At 47.4% G+C, this 25097-nt stretch overlaps 1 protein-coding gene across 1 annotated transcript in view; it reads right to left on the bottom strand.

Annotated features, from left to right (window-relative positions):
• Nucleotides 1–25097, bottom strand: part of Tfcp2l1 (transcription factor CP2 like 1) — a 54469-nt gene that overhangs the window by 28705 nt on the left and 667 nt on the right. The window contains exon 2 of the mRNA XM_051147254.1: nt 20361–20512. Within this exon, the coding sequence (XP_051003211.1) occupies nt 20361–20512 (152 nt within the window). The remainder of the gene's footprint in view (nt 1–20360; nt 20513–25097) is intronic.

Below are 25097 nucleotides of genomic sequence, written 5' to 3'. Positions count from 1 at the left end.
TGCCTGTGATCCCAGCCCTCAGGGAGGCAGGCAGAGGCAGGCAGACCTCTGAGTTCTTGGTCTACCAAAGTGAGTCCAGAACAGCCAAGGCTACACAGAGAAACCCTGTCTTAGAAAAGAGGAGAAGGAGGAAGAGGAAGAGGAGGAAGAGGAGGAGGAGGAGGAGGAAGAGGAGAGAGAGAGAGAGAGAGAGAGAGAGAGAGAGAGAGAGAGAGAGAGAGAGAGAGAGAATAATCATATGCCATTAAAAATAATGGGGAACTATTGCTCTTGTGGGGTCTCAGCACTGACCTGGGAGGTCAGGACAGCACCCAGGTTTAGAGCCCACCTATCTATCCAAGTTTCTGCACCTCTGAAATCTGAAATGTGGGCAATACTGACACTTAACTCATGCAGAATGGTGGAGGGGGGCATTGTGCTCAGCAGGGAATCTGGTGCTGGGAGGTCTGAGGGTCTCAGGCAGGCAGGCAGGAGGAAGTAGATGAAAAACAGGCAGGCAGATGACATCAGAAAATTGCTTCAAGGAAATTCCCTGAGAAGACCCAGCCCAGCCCTCTACTTGCAATTGTTAAAGGCCTGCCAAAGGATAGCTGGGAAAGAGCTCCAGGTGACTTTGTGATGTAAACTAGCCCTTGGCTGGTGGCTCCCAGCCCAACCCAGGGAGGCAAGGTGACCTGGGAGTGGCAGGAACAGAGGCAGGACTCACACTACCCACCCACGTGGTAGCTGTGCGCTGGTGACCTCTTCCTTCCTGAATCCCGGGGATCTAAGTAGGACAGTTCCTCCTCAAGAAAGAGTGGGAACTCCCTGGAGGAATTTAAGTTCATCTTGACTTCACACCTCTCTATCTCAGGCTTGGAACATGCCCAAAGGGGCCTGAGCTACCAGAAAGAGGAAGGAAATTTCTAGATTCTATTGGCTTTGTCTGCTAGCCCATGAGGACAGGTAGCAGAAGGGAAAGGGGTAGTGAAACACACACACACACACACACAATCTATCTATCTATCTATCTATCTATCTATCTATTTTGGTTTTTCAAGACAGGGTTTCTCCATGTAGCCTTGGCTGTCCTGAAACTCACTCTGGCCTCGAACTCAGAGATTCACCTGCCTCTGCCACCCAAGGCCCAAGGGCTGGGATTAAATGCATGCACCACCGCAGCCTGGCTACACAAAGATATCATATTTTCTTCTTTTCCTTAAAGTAACTCACACTATCTGTGACAGTATCAAAGTTCCTGGAAGGCTCAGGTAGTAACTGCAATCAGTACGGGAAGCAGCAAGTCACAGTGGCTGAGACCCTGCCTTTAGAATGAGGAAGCAACTCAGGACCATGCACACACACACACACACACACACACACACACACACACACACACACACACACACGCAGGAAAGGGAGCTGTTGAATTTGAACAAACCATTTTACGGGCAGCCTGGGGGCAGCCAGCTGGTTCTCGCCCTCTACCACGTAGGTTCTGGGATCGAACTCAGGTCCTCAGGTGTGATGACCTGTGTGAAATTTCATATAATCCTACATCCTTCCTGTGCCCTTTCTTCCTCCTCTCCAGTACCCCCTGGAGGTCCTTCCTGCATCATAGTAAAGTCCCAGGTCCGTATCTAGAGAGGCAGCCATGCTAGGAAAAGCTCTATCTATTGTGCAAACAGCTTTCCCCAAATTTCTAGTTCATGGTTAATTCCACTATAACTCCCCGACTGCAAATAAGAGAGCTGGAGCTGGTGCAGCAAACCAAGAAGAGCATGGGATATTTCCTTGCTCCCACGGACGATTCTAAAGCGCTGAGTTCACGTCAAGCTCTCAGTAAGCACACAAGCACAGCAGACTGCTACTCTCCCCCGAGGGACAGACAGGTAGCAGGAGCAGGCCATATCCTACCATCCTGGAGGAAAACTGGCCACACATGCTCTACTTGATGTTTTGACAACCCTCAGTGTGATGGTGAATACTGACTGTCAACCTGACCAGGTCTAAAGTCAGCTAGGAGACAGCTCTGGGTCCACCTGTGAGAACCTTCTAGGTTAGGCTAACTGTCGTGAGAAGACCATCCTAAATGCATGGACCGGAGCCTAGGAGTGAATAAAAAAGGAGAAAGTGAACGGAGCACCAGCATCATGTGTCTCTACCTTCTCGCCGTGTGCCCAGCTGCCTCACACTGCTGCCGCCATGCCCTCCTCGCTAGGACGGACTGTGCCCTCAAATGTGAACCCTCAAACTGTGAGCCAGAGTAAGCCCTTTTTCCCATAAGTTTCTTTTATTTTGTATTTTGTCACAACACATGAGAGGTGGAAAGCCTGGAGCAAGCTGGATAGCCCTAACAGCCAAACCTCAATACACACAAGCAAAAGAAAAATACTGGGAGCGCAAAGGCTCGATCAAGCAGCAGTACTGATAGCTAAGCTCAGGAAGCATACTGAACCAATCCACCGTTGTCTTCCTAGGAAACTACACAATACAGACGTGGAGAATAAGGCACCCGCCTTTCCTTAAGGGTCCAAGTTGGCATGATGTGGGCAGAGGGGAGGCAAACCTAAATGGAGTAACACCATACAGTCACCTGGCCTGCTAATACCCCAGCATCTCAGATACTGATCCCGCAGTATCACAACAGGCGCAGGCTAGACAGCTGATGGGAGAGACTAAGTATCAGGTCATCCTCAGGGAGCTTCAGTTAGGCCAGAAACCTCTCACAAAGGACACTATCAGGAGATGGAGGTGTGACTCTGTGAAAAAGCACTTGCCTAGCATGGCTCAAGACCCTGGGTTTGATTCCCAGCACATAAAAAAAAAATGGCAGTGGTAGGGCAAGGTCACACTGTGTGGCCCCGGCTGGCCTGGAACTCCCTGTGTAGACCAGGAAGTCCTTCAGTTCACAAAGATCAACCCGTTGGTCTACTGAGCGCTGTACTTAAAGGTGTGCACCACCACCTCAGGGCCGTATCAGCACCGTTGAGGCATATGACAAGCGTTACCATTGTATCCATGCTACGTTTCCTCAGTTTGGCTATATAAAATAATGTCCTTGGGGACACCAAGATGTCTCAGCTGGTAAAGACACCTGCCACTAAGCCTGAACACCTGAGTGCAATCTTGGGACCCACATGGTAGAAGGACAGAACCAATTCCCACAGGTTGCCCTCTGACCTGAGCATGTATATGCACACACACACACACACACAAATAAGTAAATAAAAAATTTGAAATAAACTAAAGTCCTTATTCTCAAGAGATATAAGGGATGTAAATAAAGGGTTATATTGTATTCAATGAACTCTGAAATGATTCAAGCCAAGACATTTGATGTCAGCTTGGACACCCACACAGGCACACATATGTTCATGTGCACTCCCACACATGCATACCACACACACATATACAAATATATATACCTATACCTCGTATAGATGCAGAGGCAGATAAATATATACAGACACTCACAAGTTACTTTCTAACTGTCATCTGCTGTGTACACATAGACACAGACACATACAAATATACACACACCAGAAATAAATAAATAAAATTATAAAAGTCTTAAATGCTTCAAGAAAACAGTAAGAACACAAGCCAGGGAGACTGGCAAGTGCCTCAGGGTGTTCCCGGCCACAAATGATGGCTCAGGATAACAGTGGTCACTATTTATTCTTCCAGGGTCAAGTTTGTACCCCAAGGCTAATCAGGCAGGTGGGCATTGGAGGACGGGAAATCAATTAAGAGGCACAAAACAAGAACCAGCCACATCAAGCAGACAGAAGGAGGCTCCAGCCCAAGGAGCTGAGACTCAAAAGTGCAGCAACTGCGGATGTAGCTCAGTTGGTAGAGCGCTCTCCTAGTGTGTGCGAGGCCCTGGGTTGGCCACCTAGCACTTCACGACAGAGCATAGTGGCACATGCTCGTAATCCCAGAACTCAGGAGAGGCTGGAGGATCAGGAGTTCAAGACTATTTTAGACTCTACAGCACTAAGTCAGCCTCAGTTCCATAAGACCCTGTCTTAAAAAACAAAAAGACCCCACAGTGCAATGTCCACTTCACGATGACAAAAGGCGGTCCAGGAGACACTACCAAGGCTAAGACTCAGCAGCCTGCAGCCTAGACCAAAACCAGGGGAAAAGGAGATAGGGTCCCCAGGCCTGCCTAGGTTTGGGCTATATGACCAAGCAATTTGTTTGTTTTGGGTTTTGCTTTCTTGCTGTGAGAAAACCGTATAGAGCCCTCATGTATGTTAGGCAAGCCATTTACCACTGAGCTACACCCCTAGTCTCAGGGGCAAGTTGTGAAGTTGTGCGTTTGTATTCTGTGTGAGTTAGTTGAGTGTGTGTGTGCTACATATGCACATGTGTGTACAGGCTCCTGGGAGAGAGGAAAGGAGGGAGGGAGGGGTGGGGGGAGAGAAGGAGTGAGTTCAATGTGTATATGTTGCGTATGCATATGTGTGTACAGGTTCCTGGGCACCACACAAAGGCCACAAAGGACAACACTGGGTGCCCAGCTCTATCACTCCGTCTCATTCTCTTGAGACAAGGTCTCATCTGGAGCTAGGCTGGCAGCCAGCAAACCCCAGTTTTCTTCCTGTTTCTACCTCCTACAGCACAGGGGTTATTGATGCAGGTGCAGTCACACCCAGTGCTGGATATCGATCTGAATTCTGGCCCTCATGCTGGCCCAGAGAGTGTTCTACCCATTGCTCCATCTCCCCAAGTTCCCAAAGGCAAGCTTCAGCCTCCCCAGGTCTCTTTCTCAACACCTGCAGAGTATTGTGTGAGGTGCCTCTTCTGAGTTTTCTATTCATGACCATGTGTGAACATTAAGGCCAGTGCTTTCCTTACCTGGCCCACCCCTGGGCTGGCCACTCTAAATTGCACAAATAAACTCTCCTGCAGCCACACCACCCTGTACTCCAAGTGACCCAGTACTAAGGGTCACTAGGCCAGGAGGAAACCTAGCAGAGACCCATCCCCAGGACTTGACTCCATCATGCAGCCCAGTCATAATCTAAAACCAGCTCCTGTGTGCACAGCACTGCCCAGCACAGCCTATCCCAGCTGGCTTCAGTGGGCAGTGCCCATCAAGTGCCTTTGCAAGGATGGCAGACAAGCTAGAGTTGTTCTGCCTACTGGGCAGAACCCAGAGGACAGCCTTCTGCCCAGATCACTGCGTTCCCAAGGACAGGAGGCAATTGCCTGGGCCAGCCAAGATTTACAGGTTATTTACTTTCCAGCAGTTGCTGGTTTGGGTAATGAAAGCCACGTAAACTAGAATGAGAGGCCATCATCAACCCAGAGAAAGGAGGGAGACATGCCAAGAGTCCTATAAGAATGACAGAGGAGCAGGGCGTGGTGGCGCACGCCTTTAATCCCAGCACTCGGGAGGCAGAGGCAGGCGAATGGCTGTGAGTTCGAGGCCAGCCTGGTCTACAAAGTGAGTTCAGGATGGCCAACGCTACACAGAGAAACCCTGTCTCGAAAAACCAAAAAAAAAAAAAAAAAAAAAGAATGACAGGAGGAACGTGTAGTGCAGTGGCCACGCAGCCCAGCATGTGTAATTTCTCTTGTAACCGCCCCCCCCATATGTATGGTCTGTGCAAACACCCATGACTGTGATAGCACAGTCAGGGAGACAGTGCACTGCAAGGACAAAGGCCTTTTGTCCCGGAACACAAATCCTGACCCTGAAGGTCGTGACCTATGTGACCTTGGAAAGCTTTAACCTCCTTCCTGCTGTGAGTATTGTGGATGAGGTGCTGTGCCTGACACACACACTGTAGGCCTCCCAAAAAATAAATAAATAAAACCACGACCTGGACACTTCTTAGAGGGGGCTGCTGCCGGGGCTAGTGCAGGGCAAACGCCAGAAGACCATGAAGCATCTTATGGTGCAAAAAGTGAGGAAAAGCTCAAGGCGCAAGTGACAGAGCAGGCAGACAAAGGGACCCCATAGTATCACAGTACAACGTGAGCAATGAAATATGTGCCAAAGCACTCAGTGTTAACCTGTTATGTGCCAGGAGTCCATCCCAGGCAGGAAGAACAGGAAAACAAAATCTCAGGAAGGCAAATTCTCTCTTTTAAGATTCTTTATTAAAATGAGTATATTTATGGGGCAAAGGAATATACCTATATATGAAGCCAGGGGACAGCTAAGGGGATGAGCTCTTTCCTCTAACTGTGTGGGTCCCAGGCACTGAACCCAGGTCATCAGACTTGAAGGCAAGCAGCTTTACCTTTCTTGCCAATGAAGGATTTGTTTTCGGCATTTTTTTTTTCATTCTGTGTCTGGAGGCCAGTGGTCAATGTCAGGTGTCCTCCTCTATCACTCTCCACATTATTTTTTGCGGCAGAGTCTCTCACTGAACCTCAGTGAAACTCAGGGGATTCACTTGACTCTGTCTTCCCAACACTGGGATTGAAAGCAGGCACTATCACACCTCAATTTTTTTCTCCCCTATGGGTGTTGGGGGTCTAAAAGTCCTCAGGCAGTCTTGACAAGCTTTTCACTGCCTGAGGTATCTTATCTCTCCAGCTAGGGAAAACTCCTTACAGACACATTTCTAACACAAGTGTAGGAAGAGGGAAATACATAGAAAAGCGCTACCAGACCCCTACAGCAGCCATTGTGTGCTGCACCGACAGGCAGGATGGGGGCCAAGCCACCAGCAGAGCCTGAGTGGCTCCCTCAGCTAAAGGTATTTATTAGCTGCACAGGAGCACATGGAAATCCACCACCCAGAAAGCTGACATACACACTGATGGTCTTAAGCCAGTCTTCAGGGCTAGCATCACTAGTGCTAAGAAACAGTGTCATGGCTCCCAGTGGGATGCCTTACCAAGGTACCAGTCACTCTGGCAGCACTCAGGCCAGAAATGCAAAATCTGAACTTCTGAGAGGGGCTCAGGGGATGGCTCAGTGAATGAAGTACTTGCTGTGCAAGCATGGCGGCCTGAGTCCCAGCCCTAGAACCAATGTTGTTTGTTTAAAAATAAAAATAAAGAGGCCATGTGGGCCAGGTCTGGTGCATGCCTTTAAGCCCAGTAGCAAGAAGCCCAAGGCAGACGGCCCTCTGTGCATTCCAGGTGCCAAGGCTACATGAAGACACTAAGGAGCCAAAGCTAAGCATTACATGGAGGCAAGGCGCTGCCTAGCCAGTCCAACTGAATGTGTGAGTTCTGGCTGGTGTCAGACCCTGAGTGAAAAAGTAAACGAAAGGTGCTTGAGAAAGGGCATCCACAGTTATCCTCTAGCCTCCAGGAGTGTGTGCGTGCACACACACACACACATACATACACACACACATACACACATACACACACACATACACACACACATACACACACACATACACACACACACATACACACACACATACACACACACATACACACACACGTACACACACACACACACACACGCACGCACTAACAACACCGATTAATATTCAGAGATGGAAATGTTTGTCACTTTTAGTGATCATTACACCTTGAATACACACAACACCACAAACACATACTATTTTAAAAGTTAAAGGTTGTGGGGGCTGGAGAGATGGCTGCTCTTCCAGAGGATACAAGTTCAATTCCCAGCACCCACAGGGCAGCTCACAACTGTCTATAGCTCCTGCTCCAGGAGATCTGACACCCTCACACAGACATATATGCAAGCAAGACACCAATGCACATGAAATAAAAATAAATTAATTTTTAAAAAGTGAAAGGCGGCATGATGGTGCATGCCTTTAATCCTAGCACTCAGGAGACAGAAAAGGGGAACCCCTGAAACCCACATGGTAAAGGGAGAGAGACCCAGTTTCTGCCCAGTGGCCTCTGACCTCCACATGAACAAATGCCACAGCATGTGCACACAATAATAAACAAACAAACAAACAAATGTAATTTAAAAAACATTAATGTGTTTAGCACCTAAGACTGTCCTTTGGCCTCCACAGGGATGCACACAGACAGACAGACAGACAGACAGACAGACAGACACACACACACACACACACACATTATGCACATAAGGCTGATGATCTCAGTTAAGTCGAAGAGCAGTTGTTTACTATGAACAAGACCTCAGCACCATACACACACACACACACACACACACACACACACACACACACACACACACACAGAGACATAGCAACTGTCCGTCAACTAAAGAACAATAAACTAGGATATGGGCACATTGCCCTCCCAATAGAAGATGGTTCTGCGATTTCAAGGAGTAAAAGTTCTGATATGTGGGCATCTTGGCTAAGCTGTGAACACACTATGCGGAGTTCAAGAAGTCACTCTCAAATGGCCAATGCTTCCAGGCCATCATTGATAGGCAAATTGTATGTATCTGTCCATGGCCGTCTGTCCCTGTCAAGAGTCTTCCTCAATCACTTTTCCTCTTTTTGTCTCTCTCTCCCTTCTTCCTTCAGTCAAAGGCCAGGGTCTTTTCCTGAACCTGGAGCTCACTTGCTAGCAAGCCCCAGGAGCCCTCCTAGCTGTACTTTCACAGTACTGCTGTTGAGAGTGCACCACCCCTGCCCCCAGGGGTTCGGAGCGATTGAACTCAGATCAAGCTTCCACAGCGAGTGCTTTACCATCTGAGCCATCTTTCCAGCCCCAGACAAGGCAAATTTAAGATAGGATGTGAATTACTGAGCCACAGGTGGTATTCTACTTGATACCCATCTATTGATGTAATGTACTCAATAAACTGTTTGTCCTTCAAAAAGGATGGAGGTGGGGCGGGGAGTAAAACTGAACTGACCATTGGTCAGTCATGCTGGCATGGTTGTCCTGGAAAGGACAGAAATGTTCTAAAGTCAATCAAAATGATGTTAGTGCATTTTGTCAAATATACTAAAAATAAATTTTAAAAAATTCAATTGCGTTTCTTGCTGCACAGTCCAGGCTGGAAATCCTGCTGCCTCTGTCTCTGCTTCCCTGTACTGAAAATCAGTGGCATGCTGGGAACAGTGGCAAGCCGAGATTTGCTACCACAGTTTGCTATGAAACCAAAGGCTGAGGTACAAAGGCTAGCCCATGCTGCTATAATCTGAATACATCTGTTTATAAACTGTACATTCTAAGTGGATGGTTTGTGTGCTATAGAAATTATATCAGCTGGGCACGGTGGCACACACCTTTAATCCCAGCACTCGGGAGGCAGTGGCAGGTGGATCACTGTAAGTTTGAGGCCAGCCTGGTCTACAAAGTAAGTCCAAGACAGCCAAGGCTATACAAAGAAGCCTGTTTTGGGAAAAAAGAAAAAAGAAAGAAAAGAAATTATATCCCAATAAAGCTGTTTTCTAAGAATGCTTTTAGAAGACAGACCAAGGGCTAGAAAGATAGCTGAGTGGTTTAAGTGAGCTTGCTGTTCTTACAGAGCTGAATTCAGTTTCATCTATGAGGCAGCTCACAGTCATGTGTAATTCTACTTCCAGTGGATTTGATGCCCTCTTCTGACCTCTACCTACACCAGGCACACACGGTACACACACAAGCGTGTGGGTGTGCTGGTTGAAATGAGAATGGCCTCCATAGGTTCATATGTTGGATGCTTAGTCCCGTTAGTGGAACTTTTGGGAAGGATTAGGAAGTGTGGCCTTGTTGGAGGGAGAGTGTCACTGGGAATGGGCCTTGGAGTTTCAAAAGCTCACTCCAGGCCCAGTCTGTCTGTCTGTCTGTCTGTCTGTCTGGATCAGGAGGTAAAGCTCTCAACTATGGCTCCAGCATCATGCCTACGTATCCTGCCATGATGATAATGTACTAACACTCTCAGACTGTAAGCAAGCGTCCAGTTAAATGCTTTCTTTTATAAAAGTTGCCTTGGTCATAGTGTCTCTTCACAGCAATAGAACAGTAACTAAGACCCGGGGAAAACACTCATGTGTAAAATAAAAACAAATTTCAAATTAAAAACAAACAAACAAACAAAAGCCAGGTGTGGGGACACATGCCTATAATCTCCAGAAGCTCATAAAAGTGAGTGTGCTGTGCACGCCTATAATCCCAGCACTTGGGAAGATCAGTGGTCTAAGGCATTCCTTAGCTAGATAAGACCCTAGAGAACAGTGCATGCCGCAAAACTACACCTGTTCAGATCTGGCCAATGGACAGCTCAGCTCATTCGCCCTCGTTGTCGGGAAAGCGGGGACTGCCTCTGACATGAACTGTGGTGCCCCTGATTTTATCACTTCCCCTTGGTGGGGAGGCCCAAAGGAAGGGGAAGCTGGCTATCCGGAAGAGTCCTGATAGGCTGTGGTCATATGGTGGGGGAGGAGGTCCATTTCTGTCAGAGGTCTAGGGGAGGGGAATAGAGTGGAAGAGGGAGGAAGGGAGAGAATGGGAAGATACAAGTGAAGGGATAACATTCGGGATGTAATCTGAATACATTATAATAAATTAAAAATAAATAAATAAATAGCCGGGCGTGGTGGCGCACGCCTTTAATCCCAGCACTCGGGAGGCAGAGGCAGGCGGATCGCTGTGAGTTCGAGGCCAGCCTGGTCTACAAAGTGAGTCCAGGACAGCCAAGGCTACACAGAGAAACCCTGTCTCGAAAAACCAAATAAATAAATAAATAGGGAAAAAAAAACCCTAGAGAAAGGGCGAGAGGCCTAGAGGAAGGGGAGGCAAAGGAAGGGTACCACTACATGCTCTGGGGAAAGTCTTACAACCCCTCTAAGCCTCATTTTGCCCACCTATGAAACCAAAGGCTGAGGTACAAGGGCCAGCTCATGCTGCTACAATCTGAATACATCTGTTTATAATCAGCAGTAGTTTGCAGGTTCTGCTCAGCTCTCCAGGTGGTGGACACCCAGAGGACTACATTTCTGTAAGGAGGCTGGTGCAAAGACATGTTGAGAGCAAGGTAGTATAAATGTCACCTGTGCTTAAGGTGGGGCATGGGGTTCTCATTTTTGCCCTCTGGATTCCTAGAACACCTGGTCTCTCCCTACCATTCGGGATCCACAAGATCCTCAGTAATGAGCTGGAAAATGGCAGAGGTCAGGAACTCGCCAGGCACAGGGAGCTCTTCAGCCAGCAAGGCAGAGCCCCTTCCTTCCTTCCTTTCTTTCCTTTTTTGTTTTTTGTTTTGTTTTGGTTTTTTGAGACAGGGTTTCTCTGTGTAGCCCTGGCTGTCCTGGACTCACTTTGTAGACCAGGCTGGCCTCGAACTCACAAAGATCTGCCTGCCTTTGCCTCCTGAGTGCTGGGACTAAAGGCATGTACCACCACGCCCAGCCAGGCAGAGCCCCCTTTCAAGGGAGAAAGCAGCCCCATGTGTCCTTAGCCCCATCTTCTCTACCCCAGTCCAGTCTGCACAGCCTACACAGACCCCCCCCCCCACACCTTCTGCTGTGAGGCTCACACACAGAAGAAACTTCACTCAAGGAGCCATGCAGATGCCACCCTTGAGCCCACAGCTGAGGCAGGACTGTGTTCCCACAGTGATGGTTAGGACCCTGCTGTGTAGGCTGCAAAGTGTTAGTCCCCCTTCACGCCTCAGCTTTTCCATCAATTAGATAGGGTTGGAAGAAGGGGCCTGCAAGTTACTCAAATGTCTTTTCTATGCAAAGATATGCAGAGGGGCTGGGGAGGTGATTCCGTGGTTAAGAGTACTCCCTGCTCTTCCAGAGAGGACCAGAGTTCAGTTCCCAGCAACCACCTGTAACTCCAACTCCAGAGAATGAGACTTCCTCTTTTATAGCCTCCGTGGGCACTTGGACTCATGTTGAGAGTCCACCCACACAGACACATCAACGAGTGTGGAGGGACTGGACTGGAGATGAGGTTCAGATGTAGACTGTGTTGTGTGTTTACCATACATACTATGCTGGATCTGATCTCGAGCACCAAGCCTGGCAGTGGTGACTTTTGATCTTAGCACTAGGAAAGCAGACATAGATTTGAGAGTTTGCGGCCAGCCTGGTTTATTGAGCAAGTCCCAGACCACCAACGGTACATTTTGAGACTCTGTCTCAAAAACAAAAACAAACAAACAAACAAAAAGAACAAACACACTGGGCGTGGTGGCCCAGGCCTGTGATCCCAGCACTCAGGAAGGCAGAGGCAGGTGGATCTCTGTGAGTTCGGGGCCAGCCTGGTCTGCAAAGTGAGTCCAGGACAGCCAAGGCTACACAGAGAAACCCTGTCTCAAAAAACAAAAACAAAACAAAACAAAAAAAGAATAAATACATATACATATGTCTATGCTACTGTGACCAAGAAAAAAGACTAGAAGACAGGAGACTGTGGGACATTTCCTAGTGTGTATGTCCCTCTGCCCATCCACTCTGTGTTACAATGAATGGGTACTCCTTTTGGAATAAAAGTAAGAGGGGAAGTTTTCCTGTTGCTGTTGTTTTAAGTAATGTACTTCATTCAGGGTCATTGTCTTCTGTAGTTTATATTCCCAAACTCTGGGCTAAAAAATTATTCTGAAAAAGAGAGCTTAGCTGTGGAGGAAAAGAAAGCAAACAGAGACGTTAATCCTACCTCATTCTTTAAGTTCAGTCACTGAGATCTGGAAGAAGGAAAACTGTAACCAGGCGTTTGTGGAATACTTAGTTCTCCAGGCGATAGTCCCGAGCGGAGCTGAGGCTGTCCTGGTGAGGACAACCAGGAAGCCAGAGATTAAAGGATTTTCCTGGACCAGAGGCTGGGGAGCCCGTGAACCACATTTTATAGGCAGGGAGACAGGGCCTGCGCAGCCCTGCGCAGGATGCGCTCTAATCTCCCTCCCTGAAGGGGAGGATGTTTCCTTTTTCCCTGAAGGTGTTTTCCCCAGAGTTCCTCAGAGACAATAGAAAGTGCAGGGCCAAGACCTACAAAACAAAACTCTAGTTTGCCAAGCGACTCCCATCCCCCTTCCAGAAAGTTCTGCTCCGCTCCATCTTTCCCCAGACCCCTGTCAGGCTGTCACCTGAGAAAATGAATCTACCTAGAAGAGAGTGTCAGGGCAGGAGCAAGACCCAGGACCAGCTCTGAGCCTAATCCTCAGTCAGAGATTGGGGGTGCGGGGGGGGGGGGGGACAGGGGCTAGAAAGTGCTTTTCTAGTGAACAGGCTCTCTGCTCACCTAGAGGACATATGCCCTACCACTCAATCAGTGTGTGTTTATGAATGGTTCTAGAGACAGGGGCTAAGGGCCAGCCAGTGGAGTGCTTTCGTGTTATGCCCAAAGCTGTGGCTTAAATACCCAGCATTACATAAACCTGTTCAGGTAACCCCAACTCTTAGGAGGTGGAGGTAGGATGATCAAAAGTGTGTGAACACCCTCAGCTACACAGTGAGCTTGAGGCCAGCATGGGGTTTGGAAGACTGTCTCAAAAACAAAAACAAACACACACCTGGGGCGCAGTAATCACAGTACTTGTGGAGGCAGAGGCAGATGGATCTTTGTGAGTTTGAGCCCAGGCTACACAGAGAAACCCTGTGTCAAGAGAGAGAGAGAGAGAGAGAGAGAGAGAGAAAAGAAGAAGAGGAGGAAGAGGAAGAAGAAGAAGAAGAAGAAGAAGAAGAAGAGGAGGAGGAGGAGGAGGAGGAGGAGGAGGAGGAAGAAATAAAAAACAAAAAGGTTTTAAATTCTAAAGTGTTGGACACAGAAGCACATTCCTGGGTAAGGTAATCAGGTAAGGTACACTGTAGTGCTAATTTTACACACACACAAGCCCACAGCACTCTGTCAGTCATAGGACACATAGGACAGCTTGCACAGGTCTCTCCTTCCACCACCATCTCTGCTCACATGGGTCCTGGGATCAAAACCAGGTTGTCATGCTTAGCAGCAAGCACCTTTACCAGCTAAGCCAGCCACCAGCCCCCGTCTCGTCTCTCTCTCTCATATGAAGGTTTGTTGGGAGCCAGGTGCCCTGCTTCAAGTTCTGCAAGCTCTAGCTAGCTCACTGCATCCTCCCAGGAGCACCTACTTGTAGAGATTTTCTCTGCCCGGCTTACGGTAAGTCCCGGGTAGAAGAGGGACCCATGTCTTGCTGGAAGATGGACAGCCACCCTGACCCCATCCTGGCCATTCCTCTCTTTTCAGAACCTTCAATGGCCCTCCACAGATTTAGTTCTTGGGTGAATGAAATTAAGGTTCCAGTGACATTTTGTCACTAGATTTAAGGTTTAAGGTTGTTTTGAGGCTGGTGCATGGCTCAACACGTAAAGGCGCTGGCCACCAAGCCTAGTAATCTGAGTTCAATCCTGAGAACCCTCATGATAGGAGAGGACTCTGACCTCCACACATGCACACACACACACACACACACACACGCACGCACACGCACGTGCACACCCTTTCTTCTCTGGTCTCAGAAGCATGTAAATACATAAATAAATGTGATAAAGAAAAAATTTAGAGTTACTTAGGTGGAAAATACCAAACCTTTCTCCTTGGCAAGCACTCTGAAAAGAGCTTCCTTATCTCCAGGCCAGAAGCACCTGGGGCTCTCTCTCTCTCTCTCTCTCTCTCTCTCTCTCTCTCTCTCTCACCTCTGCACCTCCTCCCTTCCCTCAGGCTCCAGTGTCAGGAAAGCTGTGTCCACAATGACCTTCGACCCCAACAGGGAACTTGCAAGCCTTCATTCTATTGGTAGCTGTTCACTTCTTTACAAGACTTTTCTCAGAAGATACGTTTGTTTTTCAAACCGCTTTTCCCACATCTAAAACAAGCCACCAGGTCACCCCTGAGTGCCATGACATGCCTGTGACACTTCTTACTGGAGTCCTCCTGCTGCCAAGGCACTCCTTGGACACTGTCCAGGAAATGGTGGTCCCAAGGGTTCAGTAGGAGAGTTTGATTTATACACGCAGTGCTGTTTCTGTTCTCAGAGAATGTTAAACACATCATTACAAGCGAAGGACATGGATGGCCTCACAGGAGCTGGGGGTGTAGTTCAGAGATAAGAGCACTTGGCTAGGGCCGGGTCTGGTGGCGCACGCCTTTAATCCCAGCACTCGGGAGACAGAGGCAGGGGGATCACTGTGAGTTCGAGGCCAGCCTGGTCTACAAAGTGAGTCCAGGACAGCCAGGGCTACACAGAGAAACCCTGTCTCTGGGGGCAAACAACAGCAGCCACTGAGCCTGAAGACCTGAGCTGATCCCCAGGACCCATAGAGTTGAAGGACACAATGTCCCACAAGTTCTCCTCTGATCTCCACATGTGTGCATGGTTTTCACACATTTGCATTCACAATTACATTCACAAATGTAAGTGTAACCACTGGTCTGGAAAGGTAGGCCCAGTAGTAGTTCACTGGCTCAGCGTGCTTAAGACCCCTCAGCTCTTACCTGCTATACACCATAAATATAATTATCATAAAATACAGCTAAATGGCTGACAGAGGAAAAATGTTGCAACAAATGGCCAATAAATGATTCAAAAATGAGGTATCTCCCAATGGATGGGACAAATACCTCAAAGAGAAATGTACAAAGGACATAATAAAATTACACAGGTCTAAAAGACCAACGGACATTTTAGACAGCCCATCATCTTAGTCATTATAAAGCACAGAATGTTTAACCAAGCTGGTTCAAGTTCACCTATAGGCCCAGCACTTTGGAAGGCTAAGACAGGAGGATCAAAAAATTTGAGGCCAGAGTATGTATGATCCACAAAGCCTGGGACCACACCTTGAAAAAACAAAACAAGAGGAAAGAATGCTGGTTTAAAATTACATTATTAGGGCTGGAGATAAAGAAGCAGAGGTAAAGGGCACGTACTTACGACTCTGGCAGAGGACCCACAGTCAGTTCCCAAGCACCTACGACACAACCTCCTGATGCTTCTGCCCTCCATGGGCACTGCACTTGCTCTTGCAATCTAACTCCATAAACCATACACAGTTAAAAAATAATTTAAAAAAAATATTTTTAAAAAAGCGAATTTCAGGGCCGGAGAGATGGCTCAGTGGGTAATATCGTGAAAACATGAGGACTCGAGTTTGGATCCCCAGAACCCACATGGAAGGCAGTAGCTTCTTTAACTCCAATTCTTCTATAGTGAGATGGGAAACGGGGACAGGAGAAACAAGGAAGTTTATTGCAAACAACTGAGAGCATGTCTTGAACAAGGTAGCAGGTGAAGTCAGACATTCAGTGTTGTCATCTGACATATATACATATGTGTATGTATACATGTGATGGTTTGAATCAGAATGACCCCCACAGGCTCATATATTTGAATGCTCAGTCACCAAAGTGTGGCACTATTTGAAAGGATTAGAAGGATTAGGAGGCGTGGTCTTGTTGGAGGAAGTGTGTCACTGGGGGTGGGCTTTGAGGTTTCAGAAGCCCCATGCCAAGCCCAGTCTGTCTCTCTCTGTCTGTCTGTCTCTGTCTCTCTCTCCCTCTATCCCTCCCTCTCTGTCTCTGCCTGCAGATCAGGATGTAGCTCTCAGCTATTTCTTCAGCACCATGTCTGATGATAAGGGACTAAGCCTCTGAAACTATAAGCAAGCCTCTAACTAAATGTGTTCTTTCATAAGGGTTGTTTTGGTTGTGTTGTTTCTTCACAGCAATAGAACAGTGACTAAGACACTACACACAGATTTTTATTTAAATCAAATCCCATGTTTTATGAATCATGTGAAAACTGGGAACACCTAACTTAGAGAGCAATAGTGAGATACACAGGGCTAGCTGGCATGTTAGAAACTCTGCCAAGAAAATAATGTGTAACATTTTAACACCATAATTCTTTTTTTTTTTTACATTTATTTACCTTTATTTTATGTGCATTGGTGTTTTGCCTGCATGTTTGCCTATGTGAGTGTCAGAGCTTGGAGTTATAGGCAGTTGTGAGCTGCCATGTCGGTGCTGGGATTTGAACCTGGGTCATCTGGAAGAACAGTCAGCACCCTTAAACATCTCTCCAGTCTTTAACATTGCAATTTTATGTTAGGTTTATAACTGAAAAATAATCAAGCTGTACGTACAAGGATGTTTGTCAATGTTTAACTTCTACACAACCCTGAACTATATCCCCAGTTCTCAAAGTTTAATTTTAAAATTATTACATTGATTTGTACACACCCAAGCCATGGTATACATGTAGATGTCAGAGGACAACTTTTGGAAATCAGTTCTCGCCTTCCATCATGTTCCTGGGAATTGAACTCAGGTTATCAGGCTCGGTGGCAAGCGTCTTTACCTGTTAACTCATCTCACTGATCTTCAATGGTGAATTTCTTTTTCTTTCTTTCTTTCTTTCTTTCTTTTTTTTTTTTTTTTTCTGAAACAGGATTTCTCTGTGTAGCCTTGACTATCCTGGACTCACTTTGTAGACCAGGCTGGCCTCGAACTTACAGCGATCCGCCTGCCTCTGCCTCCCAAGTGCTGGGATTAGTGGCATGGACCACCACCACCCGGCTCAATGTTGAATTTCTAACAACAAAAAAATGACTGCCCACAATATAAAACTGGCCAGAGTAACATTATCAATTTTAAAAGATATATGGCCAGCCTGGTCTAAAGAGCGAGTCCACGACAGCCAGGAATACAAGAGAAACCCTGTTTCAAAAAACAAACAAAACAAACAATGCATATATAAAATTGATAGAAGATTAGTGGCCAGGCAGGGAAGATGGCTCAGCCTACCTATAAAGACACTTGCTGCCGAGTCTGACCACTCCCACTGCCAGGACCCATAAGGTGGAAGAAAACTGATTTCTAAAACTAGTCCTCTGACCTCTGACCTCTGTATGTGTGCTGCAGCAAGAGAGTGCCCGCACACTAAATAAAATTACACACACGCGCGAACACACACACACACACACACACACACACACACACACACACACACTGATATTAGAGGGGATTTTCTCTGAATCTTCTGCCTTTTGCTCTTTTGTTTTTCAGTTGCCTTCTTGGGTTTCAGTTGGTATTTTAGCAACAATAAAAATATTTAGCATATTGTGTGGCAATGGTACATAGTAGTTACTACAGAGAGGCAAGTGTAGAATGTGTAAAACAATTTTAAAGATAGGGTTTTATGTAACTATGGCTGTCCTGGAACTCACAATGCAGACCAGGATGGGCTCAAACTCACAGAAATCCCCCTGTCTCTGTTTCCCAAGTGCTGGGATTAAAGGCATGTGCCACTACACCAAACCCAAATAACTCATGTTCCAAGGCAAGCCTGGAAACAGAGATACCCTGTCTCAAAACACCAAAGAACAAGAATGCACAAGCACAACTGTCTAGGGCTGGAGGGAGTGTGGCTCCATGCTAGAGCACTAGCCTATCTTGCAGGGGCCCTAGGTTCAATTTCCAGTGTTGGTAAAATAGTAAACAAATCTGTAAATATCCAAAGGGAATATACCAAGTTAACACAAGCAGACGGATGGAGCCACAGAGTGGGCCTGTTTCCCTCTCTTTTAACATCTATGATGGGGAAGATGTTGTCTTTTAAACATCTAGTATGCTACTAAACACCTTCTAGCACTCGCCAAGTAGAGGGGCATGATGAATACAACTAAAGAAAGGCCTTAAAATGGGGCAGGGGACAGACACACAATGTCCCTGTTCAGCAACAAGACCTCACACTGCTTGCTCATCAGCTCACATGAACATGCCCCAAACAAGACCCACATCAGCTCAGTGGCCTCATTCCTTCACTCTCAAGTTCAAGCAAGAAGAGAAAGTTGGCAGCATTTAACCTTCAAAAAGAAAGGACAGCGACAGAAGCTAGTGTGCAAACACACAACAGGGGACTGCTTCCAACTGGCTGGTCACCTGCCATCAGTGGCCATCAGCCACCACAGATGGAGTGTAAGTGTGCAGCCCACAGGGGTGAGCACTGCATTCCCGAGGGACAGACCAGCAACGACAGGAGGGTGGCCCAGGCAGGGACCTGGACAGGGTCAAATCCAGGATGCAGTTCTGTAGAATGGAGGCAGCTTTTTATTGGGGCTGGACTGCCCCTCCCAGATTCCAGATTCCAACTCACAGCAGAGTGACCGGTACACTGGATGGTGGCAACCAGATTTATTTTTATTTTTATTAGTTTTTCGAGAAAGGGTCCTCTGTGTAGCCTTGGCTGTTCTAGACTCGCTTTGTAGACCAGGCTGGCCTCAAACTCATAGAGATCCACCTGCCTCTGCATCCCAAGTGCCGGGATTAAGGGTATGCGTCACCACTGTCCAACGGCAATCCAGGAGACAGTGCTAAATATAGACTAGTCATCAGGACAGAGACCAAAGAAACTCTACTCCCCAGGATACGGAAACACTCAACAAGGGGAACATGGGGTGGTGAGATTGCTGGTTGGGCAAAGGTACCTGCTGCCAAGTCAATGACCTGAGTTCTACATGGCAAAAGAGAACCAGCTCTTCTGCTTCGAGTGTATACACACACACACACACACACACACACACACGTAATCACACACATATACATACACACACATATACATACATACATACATACACATAATAAAAAAAAAATTTCAAGAGCAGCATTGGAAGCTAGACAGAGTACAAGCCTATAGTCTCAGCACGTAGGAGGTTGAGGCAAAAGGATCTTGACTTCCAAAAAAGCTTGGCCTACAGCAAAACTCCAGTCATACCAGGCAGGTCACTTACCTTCACCCTTTTAAACACCCCCCCCCCCAAATTAGACTTTCTCCTTTTTAAAATTTATGTATTATTATGTATACAGTTCTCTGCCTGTGTGTACACCTGCAGGCCAGAAGATGGTGTCTCATCACATTATAGATGGTTGTGAGCCACCATGTGCTTGCTGGGAATTGAACTCAGGACCTCTGGAATAGCAGTCAGCGCTCTTAACCTCGGAGCCATCTCTCCAGGCTAGACTTTCTTCTTTTACACAAGAATCATTGAGCCTCTGAGAATAAGAAACCAGCAGGCCAACGTGCTAGAGCCACCCAGGGCAGCGGCCCTCCAGTGCATGGAAGCCAGACCAACTGTGGAGGATGTGGGGCAGCCGTTACTCCACAAAGGAGGGCAGAGCCAAACAGTAATGGCCACCACCAACCACTGAGTTCAGGAGGCCGCATGAGGAATGTACAGGACAACACACACCTGGCCTGCCCTCCCGCCCCCGCCCCCTCCTTTTCAAGAATCTCAGTCTCCCTCGGCCTCTGGAGCAGGACCACAGGCTCACATCACTACTCCCAGCGCACTTTTCAACTATTCCCATTTACCCAGTGAAGTCATGGAGGTCCTATGAAGACACACAGCTAAGCAACAGAATCTGAACCTGCGCCTGGGCCCTTAGCCTGTACTTTCCAGAGTCCCATAGCTAAAGAGACCCGACAGGGCCTTGCACGCCATCTGCTAAGTACCCCAGTCGTTCCCTGCACCACGGAGGCCTCTCTCTACCTTGATTGAGGTACGTCAAGGTCTCTTCGTGCAGCTTCACAGCTGGAGAGGTGGCGGCACACAGCACGTACTGCAGGGGCGGCAAGCGGGCCCCGTTCTCAGGAGATAGCTGTGGCTCCTCCTGCTTGAAGATGGGCAGAGCTAGCACATCTCTGTAAAACACAGGGAGGGGGGTGGTGGTCAGAAGCAGAGCCCAGGGCGACACAGATGCAGGCTACGGTAGCAAAGGTGACTTCAGAGTCCAGTGTGACATGCTGACCGAGCTCCTCACCCACAGGCTCAAACCTCAGGTGTAGCCATTACTGCAGGACCCCCACCTCATCCAATGGCCTTCCTGCGATCTGTCCACACAAGGTCTGGAAGAGAGGCAGTGGAGAGCTGTCTCCTGCCTCCCCGAAACCTAAGCGACAGAAACCAGCAGCAAGTGACCTTAGAAGCTATTTCTGTCTCTCTCTCTCTCTCTCCCTTTTTTCTGGGGGAAGGGGGGGTGGAGAGACAGTGCTCAGGGACTAAGCGAGTAGCTGTGTGCGTGTGACAGGAGCTTCACCACTGAACTCCAGCCCAGCCATCAGCACTTGCTTTCTATCTACAAGCACAACATCTTCCGGAACAATCATCTGAATGATTTTGTGTTTGTGTTTTGTTTGTTTTACCGAGACGGGGTTTCTCTGTGTAGCCTTGACTGTCTTGGACTCACCTTGTAGACCAGGTGGGCCTCGAACTCACAGCGATCCGCCTGCCTCTACCTCCTGAGTGCTGGGATTAAAGGCATGGCCACCACCACCCAGCTGATTTTGTTCTTCTTTTTTGTTTTATTTATTTATTTAATTTTGGTTTTTTTTCGAGACAGGGTTTCTCTGTGTAGCCCTGGCTGGCCTCAAACTCAAAGATCTGCCTGACTCTGCCTCCCAAGTGCTGGGATCAAAGGTACACACCACCACCACCTGGCTTTTTTTTTTTAAAAACATTATTTATTTAGTGGGTGGGTGTGGGTAAGCACTTATCAAGGCATGTGTGGAAGTCACAGGACAATTTGCAAAATTCAGTGCTTTCCTATCATCTGGGTCCCAGAGACTGAACTCAGCTCGTCAAATTTGGCACCTTTACCCACTGAGCTGTCTCATCAGCCTCACTTTTTAGTCTGTTTCTGGTTTGGTTTGGTTTGGTTTGGTTTTCCGAGACAGGGTTTCTCTGTGTGTAGCCCTGGCTGTCCCGGAACCCACTTTGTAGATGAGGCTAACCTCAAACTCACAGAAATCCTGCCTCTGCCTCCCAAATGCTGGGATTAAAGGCGTGAGCCAGCTGGTCTTGCTTCAGTTTTTATTCTTGAATCAACTCTTCTATGTATCAACACTTGGCAGTACGCCATGCCATAACTGTAAACTACAGAACTGAAGAGCGGTTGGCTTCCTCACCCAATCGGACACACACCTCATTTCTTTCAAAAAGAGGCCAACGGCCTGTCTTGTTTTGTTTCTTTAGTTTTGACATGTATTTGGTTAGGGGTGTGTGTGTGTGTGTGTGTGCATGCGCACGCCAAAGCACATGTGCACATGAACAACTGAACACACAGTACATGCGCATACACCAACGGCAGGGGACAACTTTTGGGAGCTGCCTCTCCCCTGCTACCATGTGGACTCCTGGCATTGAACTCGAGATTAGGTTGGCAGCAAGCGCCTTTACCTGCTGAGCTGTGTAGCCGGCCCATGGCTCCCATTTTTTTTTAAAGCTCATTAATAATCTCTCCAAAATACTACGAAGACAGAAAACCTTGATTTCAGTTGTCTTACTCAAGTGGCAAATCTTTTTTTTGTTTGTTTGTTTGTTTTTTGTTTTTTGAAACAGGGTTTCTCTGTGTAGCCTTGGCTGTCCTGGACTCGCTTTGTAGACCAGGCTGGCCTCGAACTCACAGCGATCCGCCTGCCTCTGCCTCCCGAGTGCTGGGATTAAAGGTGTGTGCCACCACGCCCAGCTCAAGTGGCAAATCTTAAAATACTCAAAAGAGTTGTTTCCTTCACCTCTAAATAATGCTTCCTACACTGAAAAAATCAGTCCTGTTCTGGGGAGACAGCTCAATCGGTAAAGAACTTGCAAGCAAGAGGAGTTAAACTCCGTCCCTGAGTCCATGGCCTACAAAAGCTGAGTGTAGTAACATACACTGGTCAGCCCAGTGCTGGGGAGGTGCAGCAGGATGCACCCCCCCCCCCCCGCCCTGGGGCTCACCAGCCAGCCACCTTAGTCTGCTTGTCAAGTTCCAGAGCAGTAGGAGACCCAGGCTCAAAAAAACAAAGCTCATATACCCGAGGAGCATTATGGAAGAAGACTAGCCAGCAGTGGTGGCTCACGCCTTTAATTCCAGCACTTGGGAGTCAGAGGCAAGAGGCTCTCTGTGAGTTCCAGGCTAAGCTGGTCCACAGAGTGAGTTCCAGGACAGCTAGGGCCACATAATGAGATCCTGTCTCAGAAAAAAACAAAACAAACAATCCCCTAACAATACTGAAGGCTGTCCTCTGGCCCCTACACACACACACACACACACACACACACACACACACACACGTACCGCATTCAATCAATCACCCAGCAACAGAGGAACTTGTTTCTAGACTTTTTCAGGATGGTATCAGTATGTTGCCCAGGCTAGCCTTGAATTCCCAGACTCAAGGAACTGTCCCACCTCAGCCTGCGGAGTTCCTGGGACTTCAGATGGGTGTCCTTGCAAGGATCAGAATGACCTGCGGGCAGGTGAGACTTGCTTAAAGAGTCTAAACTATGTTGCCACAAAAACAACTACCAAAGATGCCCCGCCCGATCTTGATGACCCTCCTCCCATCATGGGTCTGGGCCATGAATCAGATCAGCTGACCCCACTTCACTGCACAGTCACCAGGACAGTACGATGTGTTCCCTGTGCAGCACCATAAACCGAGTGTCCATGAAATACAACCCAGCACACACCCCAACAGTATCTAACAAATTCTCAGAGAGCCTGCCTTTGGGCACACCTGGGAAGCCTTCCATATGTGGGCTGCTCTGCTAAAGGAGACAGAGTGCATTCATCCTCACCGGAAGCTGACCTTCTCTCCTTTTCCAGCCTGGGCAGTTATTAAGGAACACAGAGAGAAGCAAGCCATCCCGCTCACCTGGGAATTGCATAATTTCATGTTTGCCCAGACTATGGAAGTTAATAATCCATGCACTGTTACTTTTAAATTAAAAAAAAAGGGGGTGTGTGTGTTAAGAACCATCATTCAACGGTAACTTGTTTCTGGCCTGATGTCCTTTATTTGCCAAGAAATAAAAGGCACCAGAACATCAAACAGAAAGAAGAGGGAGGGACTAAAGGCCACTCACTGCTTGGTGAAATCAGATGGCTTGCAGAACTTCTGGCAGCACAAAATAAAATTTAAAGTAATAATAATAATAATAATAATAAAGAGGAGGGCCTGAAGTTATCAAAATAGAAGAGCAAGTTTAAGGCCCAGGGTTCATCCCAGCACTGCAAAAATATAATATAAAATTTAAATTTAAAATTCTTAAAAAGCACTCGGGAGGCAGAGGCAGGTGGATCGCTGCGAGTTCAAGGCCAGCCTGGTCTGCAAAGCAAGTCCAGGACAGCCAAGGCTAACACAGAGAGACCCTGTCTCGAAAAACCAAAAAAATAAAATAAATAAATAAATAAAATAAAATTCTTAAAAAGAAAAAAAAAAGCAAAAGAAAATATCCTCGCTCTAGCACAGGGTACAGAACTTGAGGAGGTCAAACTGCTTGAAGGTAAAAAAACAAAAACAAAACCAATACACTGCCTTCCACGGGCGTGTATGGATTTTTGTCTTTACCCATTGCTTCAGCAAAGCACCTCAGGAACCCTGCAGCTTTGTAGGAGCTCTCAGGCCCGATGTCTGCCTTCCTCTTTTCCTGCAAAGTCAAAATCCTAAAAGTATCTGAGTTAACTCACAAACTTCCAGCTCAGGCACAGATGCAGACCCCACACCTCTCCTCTAACAAAACTGTCCCCAGACAGGATGATGTTTTATGGATCTAGGTTTCAAATATGCGTCCTCAGCCCAAGGTCACCTTCAAATTCATTTTTAAGATAGGATAAAATACCTAATAGCCACTCACTACAATCCAAAAGAAATTACAAGTAACTCTAAAGAGTGCTGTACAGTTAGCATGTATTTACTCTGCAGCATTTTGACTGAGGGGCTTTGCGTGGTACCTCAACACCACCATGGGTCTGCAATCCCAAGACCCCAGATTGCCACTTTCTATGACTTGGAGTTTAAAACAAAACAAAATGTGAAAATACACCGCAAGACCTGGTCAATCCTTTGCTTTCTAAGAAGGAGAATATGGTCTCAGAGGACTTCTGGACACACATGAGTCAGAAGCCAGGAAGTACAAATAAAAATAAAAAATTTAAAAATCCAAGAGAGGAGATTTGGAGGTTCTGTACTTAAGGTTCTGTACTTGGGGTTGACTGCCCCTGAGATGCCTTCTGTCTGCCAGTTCACTTTTTCCTGAGCCCACGTCAAACACCCTTTGGGGTCAAGTAAGGCACATATAATAAACTGTGACTAGGATGGAAATAAAGACAGGTTGAAGCTGGTTCTAGCGAGTTCAGAAAATGAAATGCCTGCCTATTATCCCTCCAGCCAGCTGCACCTCGGTGGAAAAAAAAGAATCCCGTAGTCACCGAAGCAGAGTGGGGAAAGGAGGTGGGCGCGCGGG

Source organism: Acomys russatus, chromosome 6, assembly GCF_903995435.1.
Source record: "Acomys russatus chromosome 6, mAcoRus1.1, whole genome shotgun sequence".
Taxonomy (NCBI): domain Eukaryota; kingdom Metazoa; phylum Chordata; class Mammalia; order Rodentia; family Muridae; genus Acomys; species Acomys russatus.
The sequence above is the reverse complement of the archived record's forward strand: the minus strand, read 5'-3'. Positions and strand labels throughout refer to the sequence as shown.